Source organism: Cygnus olor, chromosome 4 (genome assembly GCF_009769625.2).
Source record: "Cygnus olor isolate bCygOlo1 chromosome 4, bCygOlo1.pri.v2, whole genome shotgun sequence".
Taxonomy (NCBI): domain Eukaryota; kingdom Metazoa; phylum Chordata; class Aves; order Anseriformes; family Anatidae; genus Cygnus; species Cygnus olor.
Window position 1 is genome coordinate 28,067,653 of NC_049172.1, and position 21,316 is coordinate 28,088,968.

General features: G+C 38.7%; 1 protein-coding gene across 2 annotated transcripts in view; it reads right to left on the reverse strand.

Annotated features, from left to right (window-relative positions):
• The window catches only part of CPE (carboxypeptidase E), a 55,246-nt gene that overhangs the window by 8,668 nt on the left and 25,262 nt on the right, over positions 1-21,316 (reverse strand). Inside the window, exons 1-5 of one of the 2 annotated variants that reach the window (XM_040555792.1) lie at positions 9,125-9,155; positions 8,002-8,198; positions 5,962-6,129; positions 5,001-5,118; positions 3,780-3,962 (exon numbers count right to left, since the gene is read on the reverse strand). In XM_040555792.1, coding sequence (XP_040411726.1) covers positions 3,780-3,962; positions 5,001-5,118; positions 5,962-6,129; positions 8,002-8,198; positions 9,125-9,140 — 682 coding nt within the window. In that variant the 5' untranslated portion in view covers positions 9,141-9,155. Of the gene's footprint in view, positions 1-3,779; positions 3,963-5,000; positions 5,119-5,961; positions 6,130-8,001; positions 8,199-9,124; positions 9,156-21,316 lie in introns of those variants that run through there. The other variant, XM_040555791.1, reaches the window with a different exon arrangement.

The window sequence follows — 21,316 nt, forward strand, 5'->3', positions numbered from 1 at the left end:
GACAGTAACTTCTAGCAGGACAGGACAGAGCCTTGTGGAGAATGTGGAGAACATGTGCCTCCTACATGCTTCTATAAAATCCTAAAGAAATGTTCTTTAGTATTGCTTCCAAATCTGGTAACATGAAGGGTAATTGAAGTTAAGAATGAATGGAGTGCCAAGGGTGATTTAAGATCATCTGAAGTTAAAAAGACATTTAAACAATAGCCTACAAACACTGCAGTGGAAGCTGCTTTGAAATGCTATTTTTGTAATGACATAAAGATCTGATTAGACTCAGGTGATGCTCTATGACAGAACAAGCAGAACACACATATGGCTACCAGAACACGCATATGGCCAGCTAGTACTTCATCGCTATCTGCTCTTCTCATTTATATTTCCAAATAGATATTCCATACAAAATGTACATTTAAAAAAAACATTATTGGTGTTGAAAAGTTATGCACTCAACAACTAAGAAAATGCCAAAATTAAAGCTGTCTGTGCAAACTTAATTTGGCTTTCTTGTGCATAAGTGAAATCATTAATTACATGCTGACGAGGAGACCAGTGTTAAAATTAGCACAGATTTTATGTATAGGCTTGTTTTTGCCTGGGGTCTGATGGCTTAAAAGGGCCTTTCCTAAAAACAGAAAAACCACCTCTTTGCTTTTGCTTCCTGCTCTCTGAAAAACCTACAAGGATCAACTAATTACAGATGACAACTAATGCAAAACAAGTGTAACAGGTATCATGGTCTCAGATTTAGCACAAAGATGCCATTGTGGGAGCTGACTGCCTCTGTGCTCCTGCTGCACAGAAGAAAGTAATTACTACACAGCAAATGGTTAGAGAAATCTCACAGAAAACTGTATCAAGAGACAACGCAAGTGTCATATATTCCTATACTTCATCTGCTCTCTCCACCCAAAAACCTCAAAGCCTGAGAGGAAAATTGCCACCTTGCCTGCGGCTGACACGGAAGTCCTGAGATTTCCAAGAGGGTAAGGAAAAAACACAAATGCAATGGAGGGGACATCCTTACTTCCAGTTGGAGGGAAGGGCTGCTACCAGATGCTTCTGCCACCATACATCCAGTCTTCCTACTGAAAGAACCCAGATACTCAGAAAAATACATGCAAAAACAACCTATACTCATACAAGAGAGCCACCAACGTATTATCTCTGCATACATATGAAGACTGCCACAGGCCCACCAAGCAGTGCTGTTTTTCACAGAAGGTAGAAGTGCTCCACCTGTGGGAGAAGGGCAGGGGCAAAGAAATGGATGCAGCACAACTGGGACCACCATAACAAGCTTTATAGGCCAACATTGACTTTAGTAACTTGTTAGAAAGAAAAATCAGCTCCTCCTGGGTTAGAGCTCTTAGTCTGATGAGGTACTATCAAAGAAAGCATCTCGGAGACCACAGCTTCTCACTTAGCTCTGCCATCCCCCACTTTCTCCTTTTCCCTTTCCTTGCTAATGCTCTGCTAAAGCCATGCTTTCCTTTCGACACCAAACACAGCTCCAGTACCAATCTCATCTAATTTCTACCTCTGTTCCCTGTCATGTTGCTCCAGTTCTTCTTTCTCTACACAGCTGTGTCAATTCCCATTTTATTTTGCCTCTGTTCAGTCCACAGAGATCTCACAGGGATAGCACCAAACCTGTAGGTGCTCACAGGCCCCAGAAGAAACCCACAGCAACCCCAAAGGTGCAAAGGCAGGGAAGAGCCACCTTAGCTCAGGACCAGAGCAGACACTGAATAGACAAGGTCTCCAGAGAGTTTCCTCCTGATAAATTCTAACCTCTAGTAAGGATATATAATTAAATACTTTTCCTACAGCAATACAAATAGCTTTTCAATAGCTTTCACCACTAACTTTGAGTGCATTATCATATGGATAGCAAAATGTCAGCTAGCTTTCCAGAATAAAGCTTCCAAGAAAATCTTGAACTAGGCAATGTTTAGTTATTTTCCTTAGCCCTAGACATAGAAACAAGAGAACTGTTTTCATTATTTTTTGTTGTTGTTTTTTTATTTCTTAAGTTGGCCTGTGGCAATTATTGGCATGAAGGTTTCGGTCAACAGTTACAGCTTGCCAGCTGGTTTTTACACTTGAGGGAAAAAACAACAACAAAATAGATTCATACTGTATGGTCCACAGTCTATTGTCACCTTTCCATTTTTTATTAGCTACACCATCTTAAGATCATAGATCCTGGTCAGCACTAGGATTCCTTTCTACTAATTTCTGTACAAATACATGAGAAAAAGAAAGGACTCCCTTGGGGAATTTCCAGTCTAACTTAAAATAAGATCCAAAAAGAAGACATAATTCAAGCTTTCCAACAATTTTTTTCCAATGGAAAAATGTGCCTTTGGCATGTGTAGTTTAGTCAGAATAAAAGCATTTCATCAAAACAATGGATAATATTTTCCTAAGGAAAAAAGCTAAAAGTTAAACATGTCCACATTTTTATAGTTAATATTTAATATTTTTGGACTGAATTGAAACAAATTTTAATAGTTAAACCTTTTAATATTTTGTTCAAATTCAGCTTTTTTTTTCAATTATGCAAACACCATTTTGTAAAGGGTGCTTTTAATGGTTCCAAATCAAAGGCTGTGGAAAGCTTCACACAAAGGCGCTTGCTTTTCAACAGTATTCAGAAATGCCAACATTTTATGTCACAGCTAGTCCCTGACACTGGTACCACAGCAGAGGAAACATGCTGCCCCTGAGAAGCCTGGTTAGACTATCACTGAAACTACCCAACACTTTGAGAGATTCCTACTCGTTCCACATAAAAATTTATAATTCATTTAGAGACCGTTACCTTGAGTATTAAGATAAAAGCAAACAGTAATACTGGTATGTGTGTTCAAAGTTATCTGCTACAGATCAACAAAGCCAACGTGCAGACAAACCATTCCACGCTGAGTTTCCAGCTCAGAAATCTCCAGCCAAATTTTCACCTGAAGTTTCAACTGAGTTTAGCAACACAGAAGACTCTGCTTGATTGAGAATCTACTTATTCCCAAATCTGCTTTGATTCCATTTACAAAGAAAATGAAATATCAAAAACTTTACTGAAAAGGAACGAAAGCTCTGACTTCAAGCTACACTCCCAGACAGACTTCTCCTTGAAAATCAGTTTTCAAGGAACCGCAGTAGCTCTGCTGGTCCTCTTAGCACAAAAGGCTCTGCCAAAGTCTAGGGAAACACCACCTAGACATGAATCAAGCACTAATTAAGCCAAGAAGTGTAAAGATGCAAGTTATCTTCATGGCTGGATTTTGTTCCCATGGAAATCAAAGGACAAACTTCCATTCTTCCATTATCTTCAACACTGGCCACAAAGCCTTCCTACATCTTCCAAGGATGGATACTTCCGTTACTGAGGTTAAAATGAATGGTTATTAGCCTGTTATCTCTCATCAGAGTTTGTTAGGGGGGGGGTTATTTTTTTAACTTAAACCCTCATCATGATAACACAGCAATTGCTCGCCCACTGCAGAACTGTTACATTTGCAATGACCTGAAGTTTGAATGAAGAAATACTGTAGACAAAGCAATAAAAGAGGAATATTTGAATAGGAATCATGATGAGCTTTGTGAGATTTTGTTGATGCACTGTGGTGAGTGATCAGCCTTTGATCTACCCTTAACCAGACCAAAAATTGTGGATAACCTTGTGGTATTCCTGTCTGTGGGAATAAGTTCCCAGAGTGAAAACTCAAGCTTGAAATAACCACCCATGACATTGAACCCCCAGCCACGGGTCTCACCTCCCGGGACGCTGTACCATGCACCGCCATTAGTCGTTCCATCCACAAAGCTGCTGTCATCATCATTTTTACGACACGGTGGTCTGTTTGGATCGGACATGGCGGGATTAAAAGAAGAATAACTGCGAGCCAGGCTTTGAAAAATAGCATCATCAGGGCAGGAGCTGTACTCATGAGCACTGCCTAGGGAGGAAAAAATGGTCCAGGAACAAGGATTATTAAAAATGAAGTCACAGGCTGGGGTCACAACCTAGATTAACAGTACTGCACAGCAAGATGATGCTTGGAAATTCCCTGTACAATGGTAAGTTTCCTACAGCACCATCAACAAATATTGCATTATTTAAATAACATTAACATGTCCCCAATCCTTAATCAATTGCCTGTATCAAGTTGTCCCATTATTAAGGTGATTTATATGAAAATATTAATTTCAAAGTGCACCAGAAATCTACATTCTAGGCTTTGGATTCTTTTAAGAACATGGTACATAGAAAAGTGTGTCTCCCTAGAGATTTTTAAAATCTGGTCTTAAGAGGATTTGCAATTAAACTGTACAAGAGTATATTGAAGAAAGTCATCAGTAACAATACCATCAAATCACTTCAGTCATGTGCCCATACTACTATGGGCTAAATGATAACATCTGTGCCACAAAGAGACACTTCTTTTTATGTGATCACTACTGAAAAAGTAGAAACAATGATAGTTGTTTTTATCAGCATACAATCACTTTCAGAAATTCACCTTTTAAAGGCTCAAGAAGATAAACCTTAGATCATACAGACAGCCTAGATACATCTCTCTGGCTTCATTTAGCAGGGTATAAACAGCCCAGCTAATTTAAGACCTAAGCTACTTCATTAAATACATGAAGGACCATGATTCCCTCAGGTATTACATCATTTTTGTAATGTAACTCTACTGAAACAAGCTATCTGTCTTTAAAAATAGACAACATGGTCATACGGTGACTAGCTTTAAATACGTCATTTTAATTAATGACTATTAATACTAAACTAAGTCATTACAATGCCGTGATATGATGTTTACAAGTGAATCTCAGGTAGCAGTGTAGTAAGTATAGATCCATATATTTATGTACGTATAGAATAATATAATATAATATAATATAATATATATATATATATATATATATAATTTTTAAAGTATAAAGTATTTATATCTCTTGCTCTTTCATATTAACTCGTAACTACACACCACTCCGAGTCTCATCGTAAGGGTAGTTGGCAACAAGGTCTCCTCCATGAAGATTGGCAGAGAGCACAAAGGGAATATCCATAATCCAGTGAATGACACCTTTTGTTTCAGGAGCAAGCTACAACAAAATAGCATTATCAACAGTAAAAATTTGATTATTCAGCGTAGAGACTTATTTACTTACATATACTTGGCTTAGCTATAATCATACATATTGTGCAAGCATTTAAATGAACAGCATTTTTATTTTGGCTTCATAGAGAACTGGATCAGTCTTTTACATCAGAATCTAAGTAGATTCACATCAGTCTTGAAACTGGTGTAAATTAGTTCAGAGTGAGACCCCCCACACAGAGCTATCTCACTATTTTTCTCCTTTTATTATGGCTAAAAATAAGCATATCAAATTTAAAACCAAAGAAAAGAATTTAAAATATATGTTGGTAGGATGTAGTCTAATTCTATGCACTGAAAGTAAAATTACTTTGTTTAATAATTTGAACCTGGGGGGGTAAATGCAAGAAGATTAAAAAAAAAAAAAAAAAAACTCCGGATGTGAAAATACATTTAAGTCTTAGGCTTAACAAAAATGCACATTATATGTGAGAACAGTTATCTAGCCAACAGTGTAATCACACACAATATAACAGTGAATTTCTGGCAATGGTAAAATGCTGAATATCTGCAAGAATCTATTCAGACCAAGGGAGAAGGCTACACAATCCCTATCCTTAAAAACAAAGTATGTTTTGAATGAGGAATTGATTAACCAATACAGATCAAAAGGTTTTACTACAAGAAGCCATCAGATGAATGCGACAAAAAAAAAATGAACAAAATAGTTTCAAGAACATGAATCACATAAAGACTGCATACACAGCTCCTAGGGTTTGCTGCATGTCTGTTGCATAAAATGGAGGATATGGGCACACAAGCGACTGGCTATACAGCCCTTACTTACCTTGGGATTCTGGTCCACAGCCTTTTTCATGTTTTTCAGCAGGTGGTTGTTTGGGCCACCTTCTTTCTCATTAACATAAACTATTCTATCCAGATCAGGGAAATTTCGGTTTAGATCTATTCCCTGGGCGTTACTTCGACCAACAAACCAGTCTTTAAGTTCACCGGGCTAAATGAGGAAAAGAAGCAGAAAGAGAAAGGAAAATGGAAGATTAATGAGCTGAGGCACCAACCCTTATGTGGGTATATCTACCCGTGTAAATTCACATCATGGTTTTATTTCTCCTGTTCTCAAGAACAAGAATGGATCGTGTGGGAGTAAAAACTGGAGCACCAACAGCCGAGTGACTTGTATGTCTTCCTAGAGCTCTGCAGGAACAAAACCAAACTCTATTTCACTGTCTCAGAGGAGATGATCATTCCCATCATGGCAGATCTAGACTAAGGATGGGCAAAATTACCAGCAACATCAGATTTTCCAGAGCCTGCCCAGTTTGTGCCTGCTGAGTCTTCCCCTGAGACCTGGCTTTTCCCCATTGCCTCACACACATACTTTTGACTTACAGACCTCATTTCAGTGAGCCTCAAGGCAGCTGCAGATGTATCTGCCAGCTGCAAGGAACATTTGCATTTGCTTCAAAGTTCCTCTAAATGGCTTCAGGATAAAGAAGGACCTTAATCTTTCTTTCCCTTAATCTATATTTTTATTTTTGCAGTGACTGTCAGCTTCATTCACTGCAAGGGTGGCACTGAATAAAGATGCAGCGCGAAGTTTTACAGAATCTTTTCTTTAAGCTACTTCTTTACAATAGGTTTTGTTTTGCTTTAAGGAAATGCCTTGAGGGTGCATAGTTTTCCCTAGCTTGTCTCTCTGAGCTTTCAGTATTTCTGTAAAATAGGTTTAGTTTGATTTTTGGTTTTAGTCTTGGGGTATATTAAATCTACTGTCACACACTGTTTATAGAGTCAAGATGCTGCTAAATTAGAATAACAGCAGCACTGAAGAAAATTATACTATAGATAATAAGTAATTTTTAAAGAAATATTGTAAAAGCAAATGTACTTGGACTAAAGAGAGAAAGTTTCAAATCGTATTACTGAATCTCTACAGTGAGATTTCGAACAAGTGAAATATGGCACCAATTTGAGGACAGCTTCTGCTTTATTGCCACTAGAGGGAGACATCATCTTGGACATGGTTTAAAAGAGGTCTGACGGTGGGATTTTTAAAGCTTTCGCAAGAATCAGTTTAATGAAGAGCTTAATCAGGTTTGACTTATTTAACCATAAATAGTCACGTAAAAAGAATCAACATTTCCATATTAAAAAAAAAAAATCAATACGCCTTGCTGATCAAGAAAAATCTCATTTTCCTTTAGAACATAATACGCACTAGAAACCCAACGTATCAGGGTCCTGATTGGCCTCCAAATGCTAACTGTGCATTAATATGTTTCTTGACTGAGTCTTCATCAGAAGTTACATGCTAAATATTCTTGACTAATAGCTAAACTAAATCACCTTATGCCGGAAATTTAGAATCAAAGCTGTTTTTAATAAAAAGATGGCTCACAGAGTTTCCTTCTTTTGAAATCAAGAACTAATGGATGTGAATAATTCATATAAATGTATTTACTTGACAATATTTTTAAAGGAAACACCAACTTTTTCCCTTTCTACCACTCCAGAAATGTGATATATTCCTAGAAGTTACTTGTTCGGGAAGCAGTTTAGTCAGTGAACTCAGATGAAAGAACATGCATGAAGCATAAATATCTTTATATTTTTAAATGAAGTAGATTCATTTATAACAAAGATGGCCATTTGTGGAAAACTGTCTGTGATACCAGCTCAAGTACAAAATCCTTCTTGTTAAACAGAACAAGCCTACCGTACTATTAGAAAATATATCAATAATGGTGTTCCATTCAACAATCACCACAGAGTTCATGTATTTGTAAAACTGCTAAATTAAACTGTAATTTTGATCTTCGGGTTAACATACATCGATAGTTAATCATATATTCACAGCCTTACAAACCTGGGATGCTGCCTTCTCAAAGCCGTCGGGGTTCAAAGATGGCATGATATGGATACGTGTGTTATGGATCAAATTGATAATAGTTTCATTCCCTTTCTGGTATTCATTACACAGGTACTGAGCCAAGAAGATGAGCAACTCCCTCCCAACAGCTTCATTCCCATGCATATTCCCAACATATTTAAATTCTGGCTCTCCTGCAAGAAAAAGGAAGAACATGTCTTAGAACAGCACACAAAAAATAGGCATGGGCACCACACAGCACGCCAGAGCCACGGCTATCCCTGTGACTCCATCTGGTCACAGTATCCCCAGGAAGCTACAAGTCTCTTTCAGAAAAGTGGACTGAGATTTTTTTCTAAACTCTGGCTGAACAAACAGTAATTTACATTCATGTGTTTGCCGAAGGCAGAGAAAGAATACCAGAGGACAATAAACTACATCAAAATAAATGTTAAACATGGCCATTAACATTATTACTGTCGAGATCTAATGCAATTGATGCCTCAGTACCACAAAAGGGTGTCCCGATTTTTAAACATATAAACTGACACTAACAGTGCTTCTTATCTTTAATGTTCTCTCCAAGATTAGGTTAAGCTTATCATACTACACATGCATTAAACTGCAATTCTTTTACCAAAGCACTGCCAGTGAACAGCTGTTGATCCTAGCGGCCTGAAAAATCTTACTCAGCCATCGCTTTGGATATTCAGCTCAGACTTTATGAAGCAGGTGCAGTAACCTAACTCGTAACGTGGATCATTCCCACTGAAAATTGTAATAAACCTTCAAAGGTTAAATATGTAAGTAAACAACATATGTGTACGTTTAATTATATAGTCATACGAATTGTACATCCATATGAATCATATGAATTGATTTTTTATGTTGAATATATATAAGGATGTTTAATAATATATTTAATATAGGTTTGAATATATAATGTACATTTGTAAGTATTCATACATTCATATACCTTCTTACATATGTGTATATATGTATTCATAAATTCGATATTTAAATAAACATTCCAACACTCCCAATTGTTCACGAATTGCACTCTCATGACCCTAGACATAATGAACGTATCAGAGAGGTCTTAGAGCTGTTAAGGATTTACCTTTAAAAGAACACATTTTTTGCCCTAATTACAGAGAGGTTTTACAAGAAGTGTAGGTATCTGCAGGAGATTCATAGGATTGTCCTGTAACTAGCCAGAATCACGTGTTGTTTTCTGGGTTAAAGCCCTTTTTTCTTATCCTTTTCCTTTTTAAATACAGTTCACCTGTTAGAGCAGCTTGAATCGAATCTTCTGCTGGTGATATGCTTTGAATCATCTTTGAATATGCTTTTTGATAGCCTTTGGCACTATCACAGTGGCAAATTCAAGCCAGGAAGGGTTACACAAACAAGGCCTAAATAATTGCTAATCAAGCACACATCTGCTTACCACCCTTCAGTCTGTGCTTGTTAACCTTAATCCAGTGATAAGGTGCTAGCAGGCAGCGTGCTATTAATATCATGCCTTCTTTCCTTCCTGCAAAGGTGGTTTTGTGCATATAGATTATTCCCTCATATCTTTTGTCAGATAGGTTAAAAAGTGCTCTAGTTTCAATGAATAGCTTTTTTTTTTTTTTTTTAAATCTGATACACACAATTCCATTACTGGGACTAAAACCCTCCATTTCCTGTTTTGGCATTGCACATCTTACTGTTTCCTCCTATCTGTTAATACCAGGGAATGCAAGAGGTCTAATCATCAAGAGTAATCAGACCATGCACTCAGAGCATGGATATATGAATACTATTTGATAAAATGTGCAGTGCTGCACATCACATATTCTCATAATTAGAATACTCATGCATATGCATACTGGCATGCTACTTATGGGAAAAGTGTTTCACAAGCTAAAAGACAGATCTGTTACCATGGTAAATATGAACACGGTCACATTTTGCATTTGTGGTTTTCCCTAGGACACCGCTATGGATGCATGAAAGATAAATCACTTCTCCTGATTCCCAGACTGTGCACTGTTCACCTGCCTTTGCTTCCCACTTGAATTTTACAGATCTGGTTCAAATAAAGGAATAGAAACAGATGTTTCCCATAGGGTATTGCTTGCCCCCACCACGACCACTACCACCAAAGAGTTGTTAATAGTGTTTAGAAAGGTTTGTGAAAACAGGCACAGCCTACAGTGAACCCAGAGCACAGCCTCATTGACCACATAGCTTCCTTCAGTGGTAATGAACCATCCTACATGGGCATGAAAAGATAAGAGGAGTTCAGAAAGAGGTAGAGAGAGTCATTGGAATTACGGAAAGCCTTCCCTGTGAAAAGTGATTGAAGAGATCAGCCCTGTTTTCCTTAGGTAGAACTGCAAGAAAAGGGAATATCCATATATCCCAGTCATCGTGGCGTGGAGTAATCAGTCTGGAAAGCAGCATTTCCCTACACCACAAAACAAGAGGCAGTGATCTTCAGTGAAAGGAAGAAAAATGTCATTTTTTAGACTGACATAGAAAAACACAATTACTTATAACACAAACTGTGAAACTAGCTGCCAAAAGAACTGTGTTGGCAGCAAGGTGTCAGCAGAACTCCAAGTTTTGCTAACAAAATCAAAGTTAAAAAAAAAAAAACAACTAAAAATGGAGGCAAAAGAATGAAAAGGGAAAGATAACAGCTGAATAACAACCCTGCTCCAAAAGTTATTATTGTGTCTATATGCTAGCTCCTGTGGGCTTTTTCTTGCACCTTTGTCTGCAGCAGAGAAATCCATCTCCGGTCCATCCTCTGGCAGCCAAGAACAAGTCTAGGAGGCACACACACGTGGGAACCCGCTCCCTGCCAGCTCCCACGGCCGCCTGTTTCCATATCTCTAGGCACAGCAACCAAAGAAATACTGGGTTTCTGCCCAAAATGTAGCAGACCGTATCTGACAGTTTTAGGAAAACTCTTCTTCATTTCAACAGTGTAATTTGCTTCTACAGAACAATAGAAAATATGGGTCCTTCTCATATCTAAACCTTGCAGCTGTTCCAAGGGAAACAAACTTGATTTTTTTACTGTTCATTTCAACGGAAACAAATTCATGCTACAGGCTGGCTGTGGGCAAATTAGCAGTTTGTTCCTTAGTTGTCCATGCCCATTTCAGGCAAAGTCGAGGAGTCCATTCTGGAAAAAGGAACAATGCTGCTAAAGTCATTCATTAGCACCACACAGCCCAAAGAGCCAAGGATGCTTCCAGAGCCTATCTGCTGACATGATTTTGTAGTTAGGGAAGCCGTAAATTCACATTTGCATCTCTGACCGTCCTTCACGGTCAAGCAAAAACTGCAACTCAGGGTGTGCATTCTGGAAACCTTTTTGAGTTGTTTTTACCTAACTCCTTTCCTAATCATCTGTTCTTCTAGGGCAATGAAATCTAAGCTGGAGGGCAGGCTGCTAACTGAGACCAACAGAATTATGCTCATCGCTCCTCTGGCTGAGCTGAGCAAGACCAGAGCTTTAGGGAATGACCCTACAAGGCAGCCAGCATCCCAGGTCCACTTCTGAAGGAACCTGTTCCTTCTCCACTACTGCATGGGCTAACACAGATACCTCAGATGCCAAGGACATCAGTCATATAAGCTGCACAGTACAGCTTTTGCCAGCAGCATGATGACTAAAAGACCTGCTCACCTGGCTTCCCTGGTAATTTGACAGCTCCTACCACACTGCTTCTTTCAGGCTTCCCTCGAAAACAGCCCACCCCACTGTCACCTGTTGCTAGCATGCTGCTTAGCTGAGGAATAGTTGTTCTTCCTGCTAATCCCTCATGAGCCATTTAATACAGACCTTAATCACCCTTCATGGGATTCCGTAACTGTAATTGCCTCACAGATTACTTTTTTTTTAAATGAAAAGACTGCAAATCTCAATTTGATGATGAACTTTTTAAGTTTCTCCAAACCAGCAGAAATGCTCCTCTTCCACTGCGGAGAACTGGAGGTAGCTTTGAGGGAGAAGAGGCATAAAGAAATTAAAGCCTTTTTCCTGATTTGACACCCACACATATGTAAAAAAAAAGTAAAAAATTTTAATGGATCTCCATGGCCCAATATATGGTAAACACAAAGAAACATATCTGCTGCTTGAATATTTACAATTCTTGTTTAACATTATTAACTTTCCGATAATTTCTTTATAAAAGATAATCTCATCCATAGTAGCCACAGCATGCCTTGTGTAACGATGTGAAGATGGCATTTATAAATGCTTACATACAACTTCAGCCCAGATACAGAGGTTTCTGGTAACAGATGAATGGGTGGCTACTAACATCCTTTGGAGCAAGTCACGAGAAATTAAATGCAGCAATCAAGTTTATAAATGTCTTAGTATCTCAGAGAGGCCTAAGCCAGCACATCGTTACGGCTTTTAGAAGGCTTTTACATCCCTCCCAGATTGACTGTGTGGTACATTACAACCTGATAAACGATTGAGGAAAAAGTATTTTAAAATGTCATGCCTTTCTGGTGCCTGACAAACATTGTGAAATGTCACTTCAATTCTGCAGTTACAGTTAGCTAAGGTCTTCTGCAGTTTCCTAGGAACAGAAGGTACATCATTAATATTAGACAGATCACCCAATTAAAGATGACTAACCACTGCCTTTTTTTAGGTCAGCCTGTATTTGTAAAGACAGTGACTTTCTGAAATGTAGGTACAAAAAAGTTTAGCACCTACTAATTATATTTACTTCGAGTCAAGACAATGTCACTCCACAAGTCACGCTGTCATGCCAAGCAATTAAAATGTACAGCAGTGTAATGTTAAAATGTTAAAATGTATAGTAGTCTGCTCATGGAAGTGCAAGCCAAATGGAAGAAAAAATTAACAACTAGAAAGCTGAAGTGCTTAATGACCCATTTTGCAAATGAGCATCTATTACCCTTAAAACTAGAATCCTTCTTCTGTCTTCCTATATTCCTTCTGGAAAAGCAAGCGGTGTTCCTGAAATAATAGACTTAGTGTTTTTGATTACTTACAGTTGCTTGTCATTTTTAATATGGCAACCAGTAAACATTTCTTGTAGATAAACAGTACTCAGAACATCTCAGAACTCCTGCTGGCAAGAAATTCATTTATCTAAATGTGATTGAGGACTTTCTTATGCTCCACATTTTTGTTAGTAGTTCAAAGAGAAGGAAATTCTCTGGAGATCAACTACATGGAAAACCAAGGATTATAAAATGGGTTTCTCCTTTGAACAGGAAAACATTAAGGGAGGAAAAGAAGAAAATAAACGAGGAGGTGAAAAAAAAAGAGTGAAAGAATTAGAAATTTTAGATTTCTGTCACTCCATAAACTAGATGTCTGCAACCTGCTCTAACAGCATTTCAATAGAAAAGGTGATCTCCATGACTTGTGTGAAAACAGACAGCACTAGAAGATAGAAGAACAGGGCAGTATTAGTTTCTAAATCTTTCTAGAGGCCTAATACAATTTTAGGGTGACATTTAATAAGGAGTAATATTGGTATAGCATTGCTAAAAGGGAAACTACTGAAAGTTTCACAGTTGGTTTACATGAAAGCAGAAATGGGACAATACTGACAGCCTTTAAATCTTTCATGTTCTTGCCATTAACTACTACAAAATGTACTGGGAAGAAAACAAGAAGAAAAGAAATTCAAGGAACTTCTGGCAAGCTCCTGCTTTAAAAAAATCAGGCATTTTTTCACGGCCATGTTTCAAGACTGGCCTCAAGCTGTTTCTGCAAAATTTCATAACTATCGGAGCACTATTGCTTAAAGTCAAAGTTAACAGCAGAGCCTGTACAGCACATTAAAACAGGAGTGAAACCTCGCAAAGAACAGCTCTGGTTCTGCTAGCTTTGACCTGTATAAATTAAGATGCAATCTCCATTCTATTGGGTATAAAGTCTGTCACTTGGGCTTCAAAATGGGGATCTTCTGTATCTTCAGTATGGCAATGAAAATCTCCAGGCAGATTACCTCATGCTGAAGATGGTTCTTTCCACCACAAAGGTTCTGAGTGACCCGATGCTTCCTTCGTGTCTCTAACAGCCCACTCCCGCCCCTGCAGCTACAGGACGTGGCACAGCCTCCCACCAGCAACAGGCCAAGCATCTGCTCTGCTCCTGCAGCCCACATCGCTGGCACATCCCAGTGCCAGGCTTTCCACAGCGCCCTGCACTTACTCTGCAGGGTCACACAGCATAGCACTGAGTGAGGAACTCCTACAGCAAAGCCCCCGTGCTGTGTCATGGGGAAGAAGGCGGCTTTCTGCCTGCTACGCTCCTGTTGCTGCGCATAAAAGGATGGTGCTGTGTAAGGGAATCGACGATGACTCGTTCAATCGTAACAAACTAAATTTACTTATTTAATCAAAACCTTTAACTTAATAAGAAACACTGAAATATAATATGCACAAAGCCCTGATTTTGTGTAAATGTGTTAAAAAGCACTCTGTGAAGTTCAAAGCAGATTAGAAAAAACATCAGAATTTTAGGAATAACAAATACCCATCTCTACATACACCCGGATTAACCAGACTGGTTTTGCCATTCCATTGCATTTTTCATGCTCTAGGAAAAATGAGCGTCACTCTGCACTTATAGAATTCATTACTTAGTTACAGTGGCCGGTATGGTAAGTTCAGCACTGAAGATGAGGTTCCTGAGAAGACCAAACATGAAACGAACTGTCCTGAACCAGCCCTACCAGTTAGTGGCAGAGTATGGGACATGTGCAGTTCTTTCATCTCCCAGCTTTTGTTCTCACTGTTAGGGGAAAAAAAAAATTGAATAAAACATACCCTGGGACTATTTGTGAGGGATGCTGGCAGTACAGAGATGACACAAGTAAGCCTCTACGTGTTCCCTGTGATGCTGGCTGTGGGATACAACAGATCCAATCCAGCTTTCTGCTGTGCTCCATAGAAGGGCGAACTTCTCCATTTATAACTACGTGTGACCGAGCAAATTTTCATATCAAAGACTTTCACTCCAGCAACCCTCCAGTTTTGGTTGGCACATACAGCAACAACACTTTCTTAATCCATCACTCATCACTGACATAGATCTTTTGATGAAGAGAAAGTTGATACATAATTTAGGTGTGTACTTATAAGGGTTCCTCATCAAGCTCACTTAACAAGCTTTCCCTCTTCAGGAAACTACAGAATCGGCTTTTTCACTGCAGCTACAAAAGTCCCTGCCAACCATCACAGCACTTCAAAAGGACTGAGCTCACCCATCCTTTCCACTGCTTTCGCAGGCAATAAGTACGTGGGAAATTTCAAAGCTAATCTAGTTCAAATGGCTGGTTCCAGCGGAGACACATTTGGAACTCGGAGCTCTACTTTTCCTCATCCTGATTTTGTGAAGAGCTGAAAAAAAAAAGGTTGGAAATAACCCATTTACATCCAGACCTCAGGCTCTAAAGTCAAAGAGGCATGCAGAAATGCTGGATAAAAGAAAAAAGGGAAAAAAAAAAAAAAAGAAAGAAAGAAAAAGAAACAAAAGTAGCTCTCCCTTTTCACTGGAAACAAATAAACAGAAAGTCACTGGAAAGACGTGAATGATTCTTCCCCACTACATTACACCAGCCCACTTCAGCATCGCCATGAACATTTGTTGTGCCAAATCGGTGGCAAAAAGTCCAAAAGCCCGGGCAGGACTTCACTCCTAGGCTCTTTCCAGGCTGGAAATCATGGCTACCGCTTCTGCAGCAGTGCCCAAAGAAAGGCTGAAAAGGGAGGAAGGTGTCAAGCCCCACGATTCCTCCTCCATAGGAAAAGGCTGTCACACCCCAGCACTCACTGCACGGCTGTGTTTCAGGAGGAAAACAAGCTGGGGCAGCTTGCAGAGCTGCGCTGCCTTGCACCCAGAGCCCCGGCAGCGTGAGCAAGGCAAGCGCATTCACAGAATCCACGTACCGAAACTCTCACCTTCTTCACCTTCATCTACTGCTTCCTCTCCTTAGAGCAGAGCTACTTATGACTGAAAAGGATTACAGTTCCCACCAGAGGATGTTCTGGAGCCTTGGGAAATGCAGTGTCTGAGCTTTGGATCTGTGCACAGCTAGCAGCAAACACCCGTTTTGCCTCGGTCTTCCTCCCTTGATTTCCAGGAGGCTTTCACAATGGCACTTGTTCCTTCACTGAGGCTACACACACTGGACAACCCTTTCTTATTGGTAATTAAACATCATTTTGTTCCACCACTATTCTGTCACAAAGCAGCAAAGTGTGGAAAAGCCTGTGGGCTGCAGATTTGTGACTCACATAAACGATGCTGAAGTGCACTGGCCATCGCTAACAGATGGAGAGGGACAGAATCTCCCCATAAATAGACATCTGTTACAAGTCCCTCCTGTAGGCAACATGTTACAGAATACATACAGGCTTTTGCATTGGCTTATTTACTGGCTTATTTAGCTTCCCAAGCTTAGATGAGCCCTAATATTTAGTGATGTTTTCTTCCATGATTATTGGCCATGGAGTGTACAGAATGAGTTATAAAGTGTCCATTTAGAATAAACAACGGTGAGAAAGAAAAAACTAATTTTGCTGTTACCTTGCTTCTTTGTGGAAAAAATATGAAAGATTGACTTGTGATGACTAACAGAGGACACCATTTACGTCAGCACATAAGCAACCCGATTTATGCCAGTAACCTCAGAGACCAAAAAATACCCAGTCAGCTTCTTTTAGTCCTAATATTAATTTAGAATCACACTTTTGGTGTGATGAATGTAAAGAATTTTAAAAAAAGAACTCCAGCATTTTAGAAGGTAGGACTGCTTGGGGTTATTTTGTTCTTTGTTTGTTTGTTTTTGTTGGTGGTGTGGTTTTTTTTTTGTTTTTTTTTTTAATTCCAGAAAAACTGCAGCTGCACTATAGGCTTACAAAGTGTGTGAATCTGGGATTAAAAAGTGGCTTCCTGCATCTGTTTTATTGCTGCACTTCATCTCCAGCCTGATTTTAGCAACTGATATTCTCTCAAGTTTCTGCATTTAAGGTATGAATGTTGTGTCATAACCAGCAGTAAATCTTGATTGTATTTGTTCTTGAGAGAGCAGCTGTTAAATCAGGTAAGTATGAAGCAGAAGAAAAAAGGTTAAGTGGGTGGAGAGTGATCAAGATTGATAATTCATCACTACATCTCCAAGCATTGTGACACTTCAGAATTGTTTAATGGTATGTAAAATTTTACTTGAAATTGGTATTGCACCTTAATGATTTGTTCATATCCAGTTTAATTAGAAATGCAGACCTGGATGCTTGGAGGAGGTCTTTCTCTTCACACTCACATATGTCTGAAATGCAGATACCCTTTAGAAAGTGTCCCCTGTATCATTTTAAACATTAAAAACTGAAAAGAAATAAGGGAAAAAGAAAAAGAAGAAAAAGAAAAAGAAGAAAAAGAAAAAGAAAAAGAAAAAGAAAAAGAAAAAGAAAAAGAAAAAGAAAAAGAAAAAGAAAAAGAAAAAGAAAAAGAAAAAGAAAAAGAAAAAGAAAAAGAAAAAGAAAAAGAAAAAGGTGATGATTCCTGATAGTACAAGGAGAGGAAGCTAAATTGGTGCAAAGGCTAATACAATCAAGCTTGGTGCGTAAGAGGAAGAAGTGAATCATATAACTGCTTGTTGACTCAAGAATAATGATGCAGATGACTGATCCAGACAAATCCTTTGTCTCAATAGCAAAAGGAATTGGATCCAGAAGGCTTTCAAGAGATGTTTTGCATTTAGACAAAGGAGCTCCAGACAAAAAATGCCACATAAACACTGACCTCAGCACTGCCAGCCACAAAACAGCTGTACTGCTGTGAGACACAGAACAGCCTGCCTAGGAGAGAAAAAAAAATGCTTAACAAAAATCCTGTAACACTTTTATATCTGCTCAAGGACATACGTCCTAATGTCCTAAAAACAGGCAGATTTTTTCCTCCTATAGGGAACAAACATAAAAGCTTTGCATCTTCTTTAGCTCTTCTCAGAGCTTCCACTGGGTTTGACCTCCAAGGAGTCATACAACAGTTCTGAGTTAAGAGAAAGTAGAGATGGGTACCTGTTGTCTACGTAGCCTCCAGTGAATCACAGTCACTACAGAAATCACCATCCTGTCCTTGAACAACACCTGTAAGTGTAGAAAGTGAACTGGCAGCTGAGCAATACATATAATGAGCTCTACATACCTCAGTAGAGCTTTGTGCAGTTTGATAAAAATGAACCTACCTAGGGTTTATTCTACCTGCAAGCAAGAAGAAAGGTTAGTTAAAAATAATGAGGCATGTTCCTTACAAAAGGACAAACAATATCCATTTCCCACAATTATACCTGCCATGCCTCCAATATGCCAAGCATATTAAAGTGCAATGACCAGCAGGACCTGAAACTGAGTAGCTCTTCATAGCTCTTCCTAGCACTGCCTAATTATTTTTTTCCTCCAAGCAACACAAAAAGATACAGCAAATCCATCTCTTGTGGTCTCTTTCATCCCACTTGAAACTTTCTTTCTGTTTTATGTTACTTGCTGTACAACCCACAAGCTCTTTCTAGAGGAGCAAACATCCTGCTAGCAAAAATGTGTGCTGTCTACCAGCAAATCCCTTCACTAATAACAGTCCAAAGGACTTTTGTTACTGGTGTCTGGCTTCAGTTTGAGTGTATTCACCATGATTTCTGTGCAGTACTTTATAGCTTTAAAAAGTGTAATAAAACACTAGGAGATGATATATTTTGTCATACTTCAGACCAATATTGAAGCAGTGAAAGGAAAATTGAGCCCTATCTTCTAAATGTACAGCATTTTATTTCAATTTTATGCAGGCTAGAGAGGCATACAATGAAAAAGAAAACAAGGTCTGGCACTTCTTTAAAGGCTGACTTCATGCATTTTGTGCCCTTATCAATATCTACTTAATATTCTGATATGGTGGAAATTATTTCCCTCTCACCATTCTTAATGGCTTGAGACCCCATGAAGGAGATAACCAGTTGTCCCACAAAGGAGAACAGAACACAGCCAACAGACATCTCTTGAGAAGCTCTACTGTAATATTGTCATTTTGAGGCTTCAGGCATTTGGGTTTTTCTCAGGAGATGAAAAAATTCCCATGGAAAGAAGACACCTTCACTGTAATTTCAATAAGGAGTGAAGCTTTCATTGAAATGCCATTTTAACAGATATTTGATCTGTATTCTATTATTATGATTTAGCAATAGGAAGCAAACAGAAAATGTGAAACAACAGTCAGATACTCTGAATACATGGAAGAAATGTGGTATGAATCCTAAGACTTGAGCCACCTCTTACAAATATCAGTCCTTTTCTCCACCCTTCTGGAAAGAACATTGGCCCTCCATACAAAGAGCAGAGAGGATAAAACAGCACATCTCAGAAACCCGATTGGAAAAATAGCAGACAGAAAATGCTAGAAGACAGAAGAGAATTATTTACTAATTTTAAACTGCACTTTCCCTCACATGCTCCAATGAAATAGTCTGGCAGGTGGGTACATAATCCCTGTAAATCAAACAGGAATGTAACAATTTGCTCCCATTTATTTATTTTTACAGAGAGACAGATGTTTCTTGGTAGTGCCCAGTGACAGAACAGGAGATGGTGGGCACAAACTGGAATACAGGAAATTCCACTTCAAAAAAAAAATCTTTATTTTTGGGTGGTCAAGTACTGAACCAGGTTGCCCAGAGAGGTTGTGGAGTCTCCATCCTTGGAGATCCTCCACATCTGACTGGCCACAGCCCTGAGCAACCAGCTGTAGGTGCGCAGGGCACTGGAGGAGGTGATCTCCAGAGTCCCTTCCAACCTCAGCTACTCTATGATTCTGTGCCACACCTGTGAGGGAGGCTTTCAAGAAAATCATACTTCCTAACAAATGGAAAAGGAAGTCTAGGAAATAATTATTCCAATGAAATGGGAGGAAGATGTGGTACCTGATCCAATATGCGCTTGACTACCTCTTTAGACAAGGACAGAAATTTGTCAAACAAAGGGGGAACAGTATAGAATAGTGTGTATGGAAAAGCCTTCTCTGACTCCATATACTGACTCTGTACTAGTCTGTGTGTTTGAGAGAGATGTATATGCACAGATACACACACAAACGTCCTCCACCGAGAAACTCCAGCTCCGAGGAGGTCATTCCCAGGTCAGGACAGCATTTTTCATGTTTCTGTTCACTGATATCTTAGATCTAAAGTACACTTCTAATTTTAACTAAAGAAATTGCATTTGCAGATATTTAAAATCATATGAAAAGACAGATTTGGCACTGTTCACAAACAAAATCAAAACCACATGACTCTAAAGCAGAAAGAAACTGAACCCTTAAGGAAGCAATCCACAATTCCCTATCTTTATTAACGCCCTTATGATTGAGAGGTTTAATCTTATTAATCAAGCAATGTGAAAGAAAAGCCTTTTTTATTGTATGAATATATATATTTTTTTGCTTTAAAAGACAAGCTTAAAGCTGCTTGGATTGTACTATAAAATATGAGCTATGCAGTCTTTGCCATATTTTCTATTTCTTTTTATATGCATTTTTACTTAACTTTCTCTTTCATCCTGGGTTTAACTTCCATGATCACAGTGTAACGACTGCCAAAGGCATGTTTTAGTATATTTTTTCCAGCTGTCTTCTAAGTGATAAAGAAAAAAATAGCTACAAAATGTAAAATATTCTACAAAACAAAGTGTTCGAATTATAGGAACACAGAAATACGAAGGCAGATGGACTGAAAATTACCACATTGTCCATTAAAGATTGCACTTAATGAAAAGCAATAAATTTGGAAATGAGTAGTCAACACATAAAGCTTCCTAAGACATGCTATTAACCCAGCAGGTATTAAGAATACTTTTTCATTTTCTTCTTCTCCCCAGAATGTCCCAGTGATATTTGACCTGACATGGCTCTTTTTCTAACCCTAAAGGCTTCCATATGGTTATATAGAAACTATATACATATACAATAAAGGCATTCTCCTCTTTAACTTCTCTAGTAGCAAAAACTACCATTGAAACTACATTGAGACTTCAGTTTTATGGTCTTTTCCCTTTATGTAGGACTTGAAGCACATTAAACATATGCTTAACTTCAGCACAGCGACTTCAGAGGGGTCAGCCAGGAGCTTCAAGTCAAGCACACGTCTAGGAGTTTGCCAGACAACACTGAGAAGGCTAAGGCACATGGAGAACAAAGAAGCAACTGGTGACAGCCAACGTGGCTTCACGTAAGGGCGTATCGTGTCTGACAAATTTGGTGGACTTC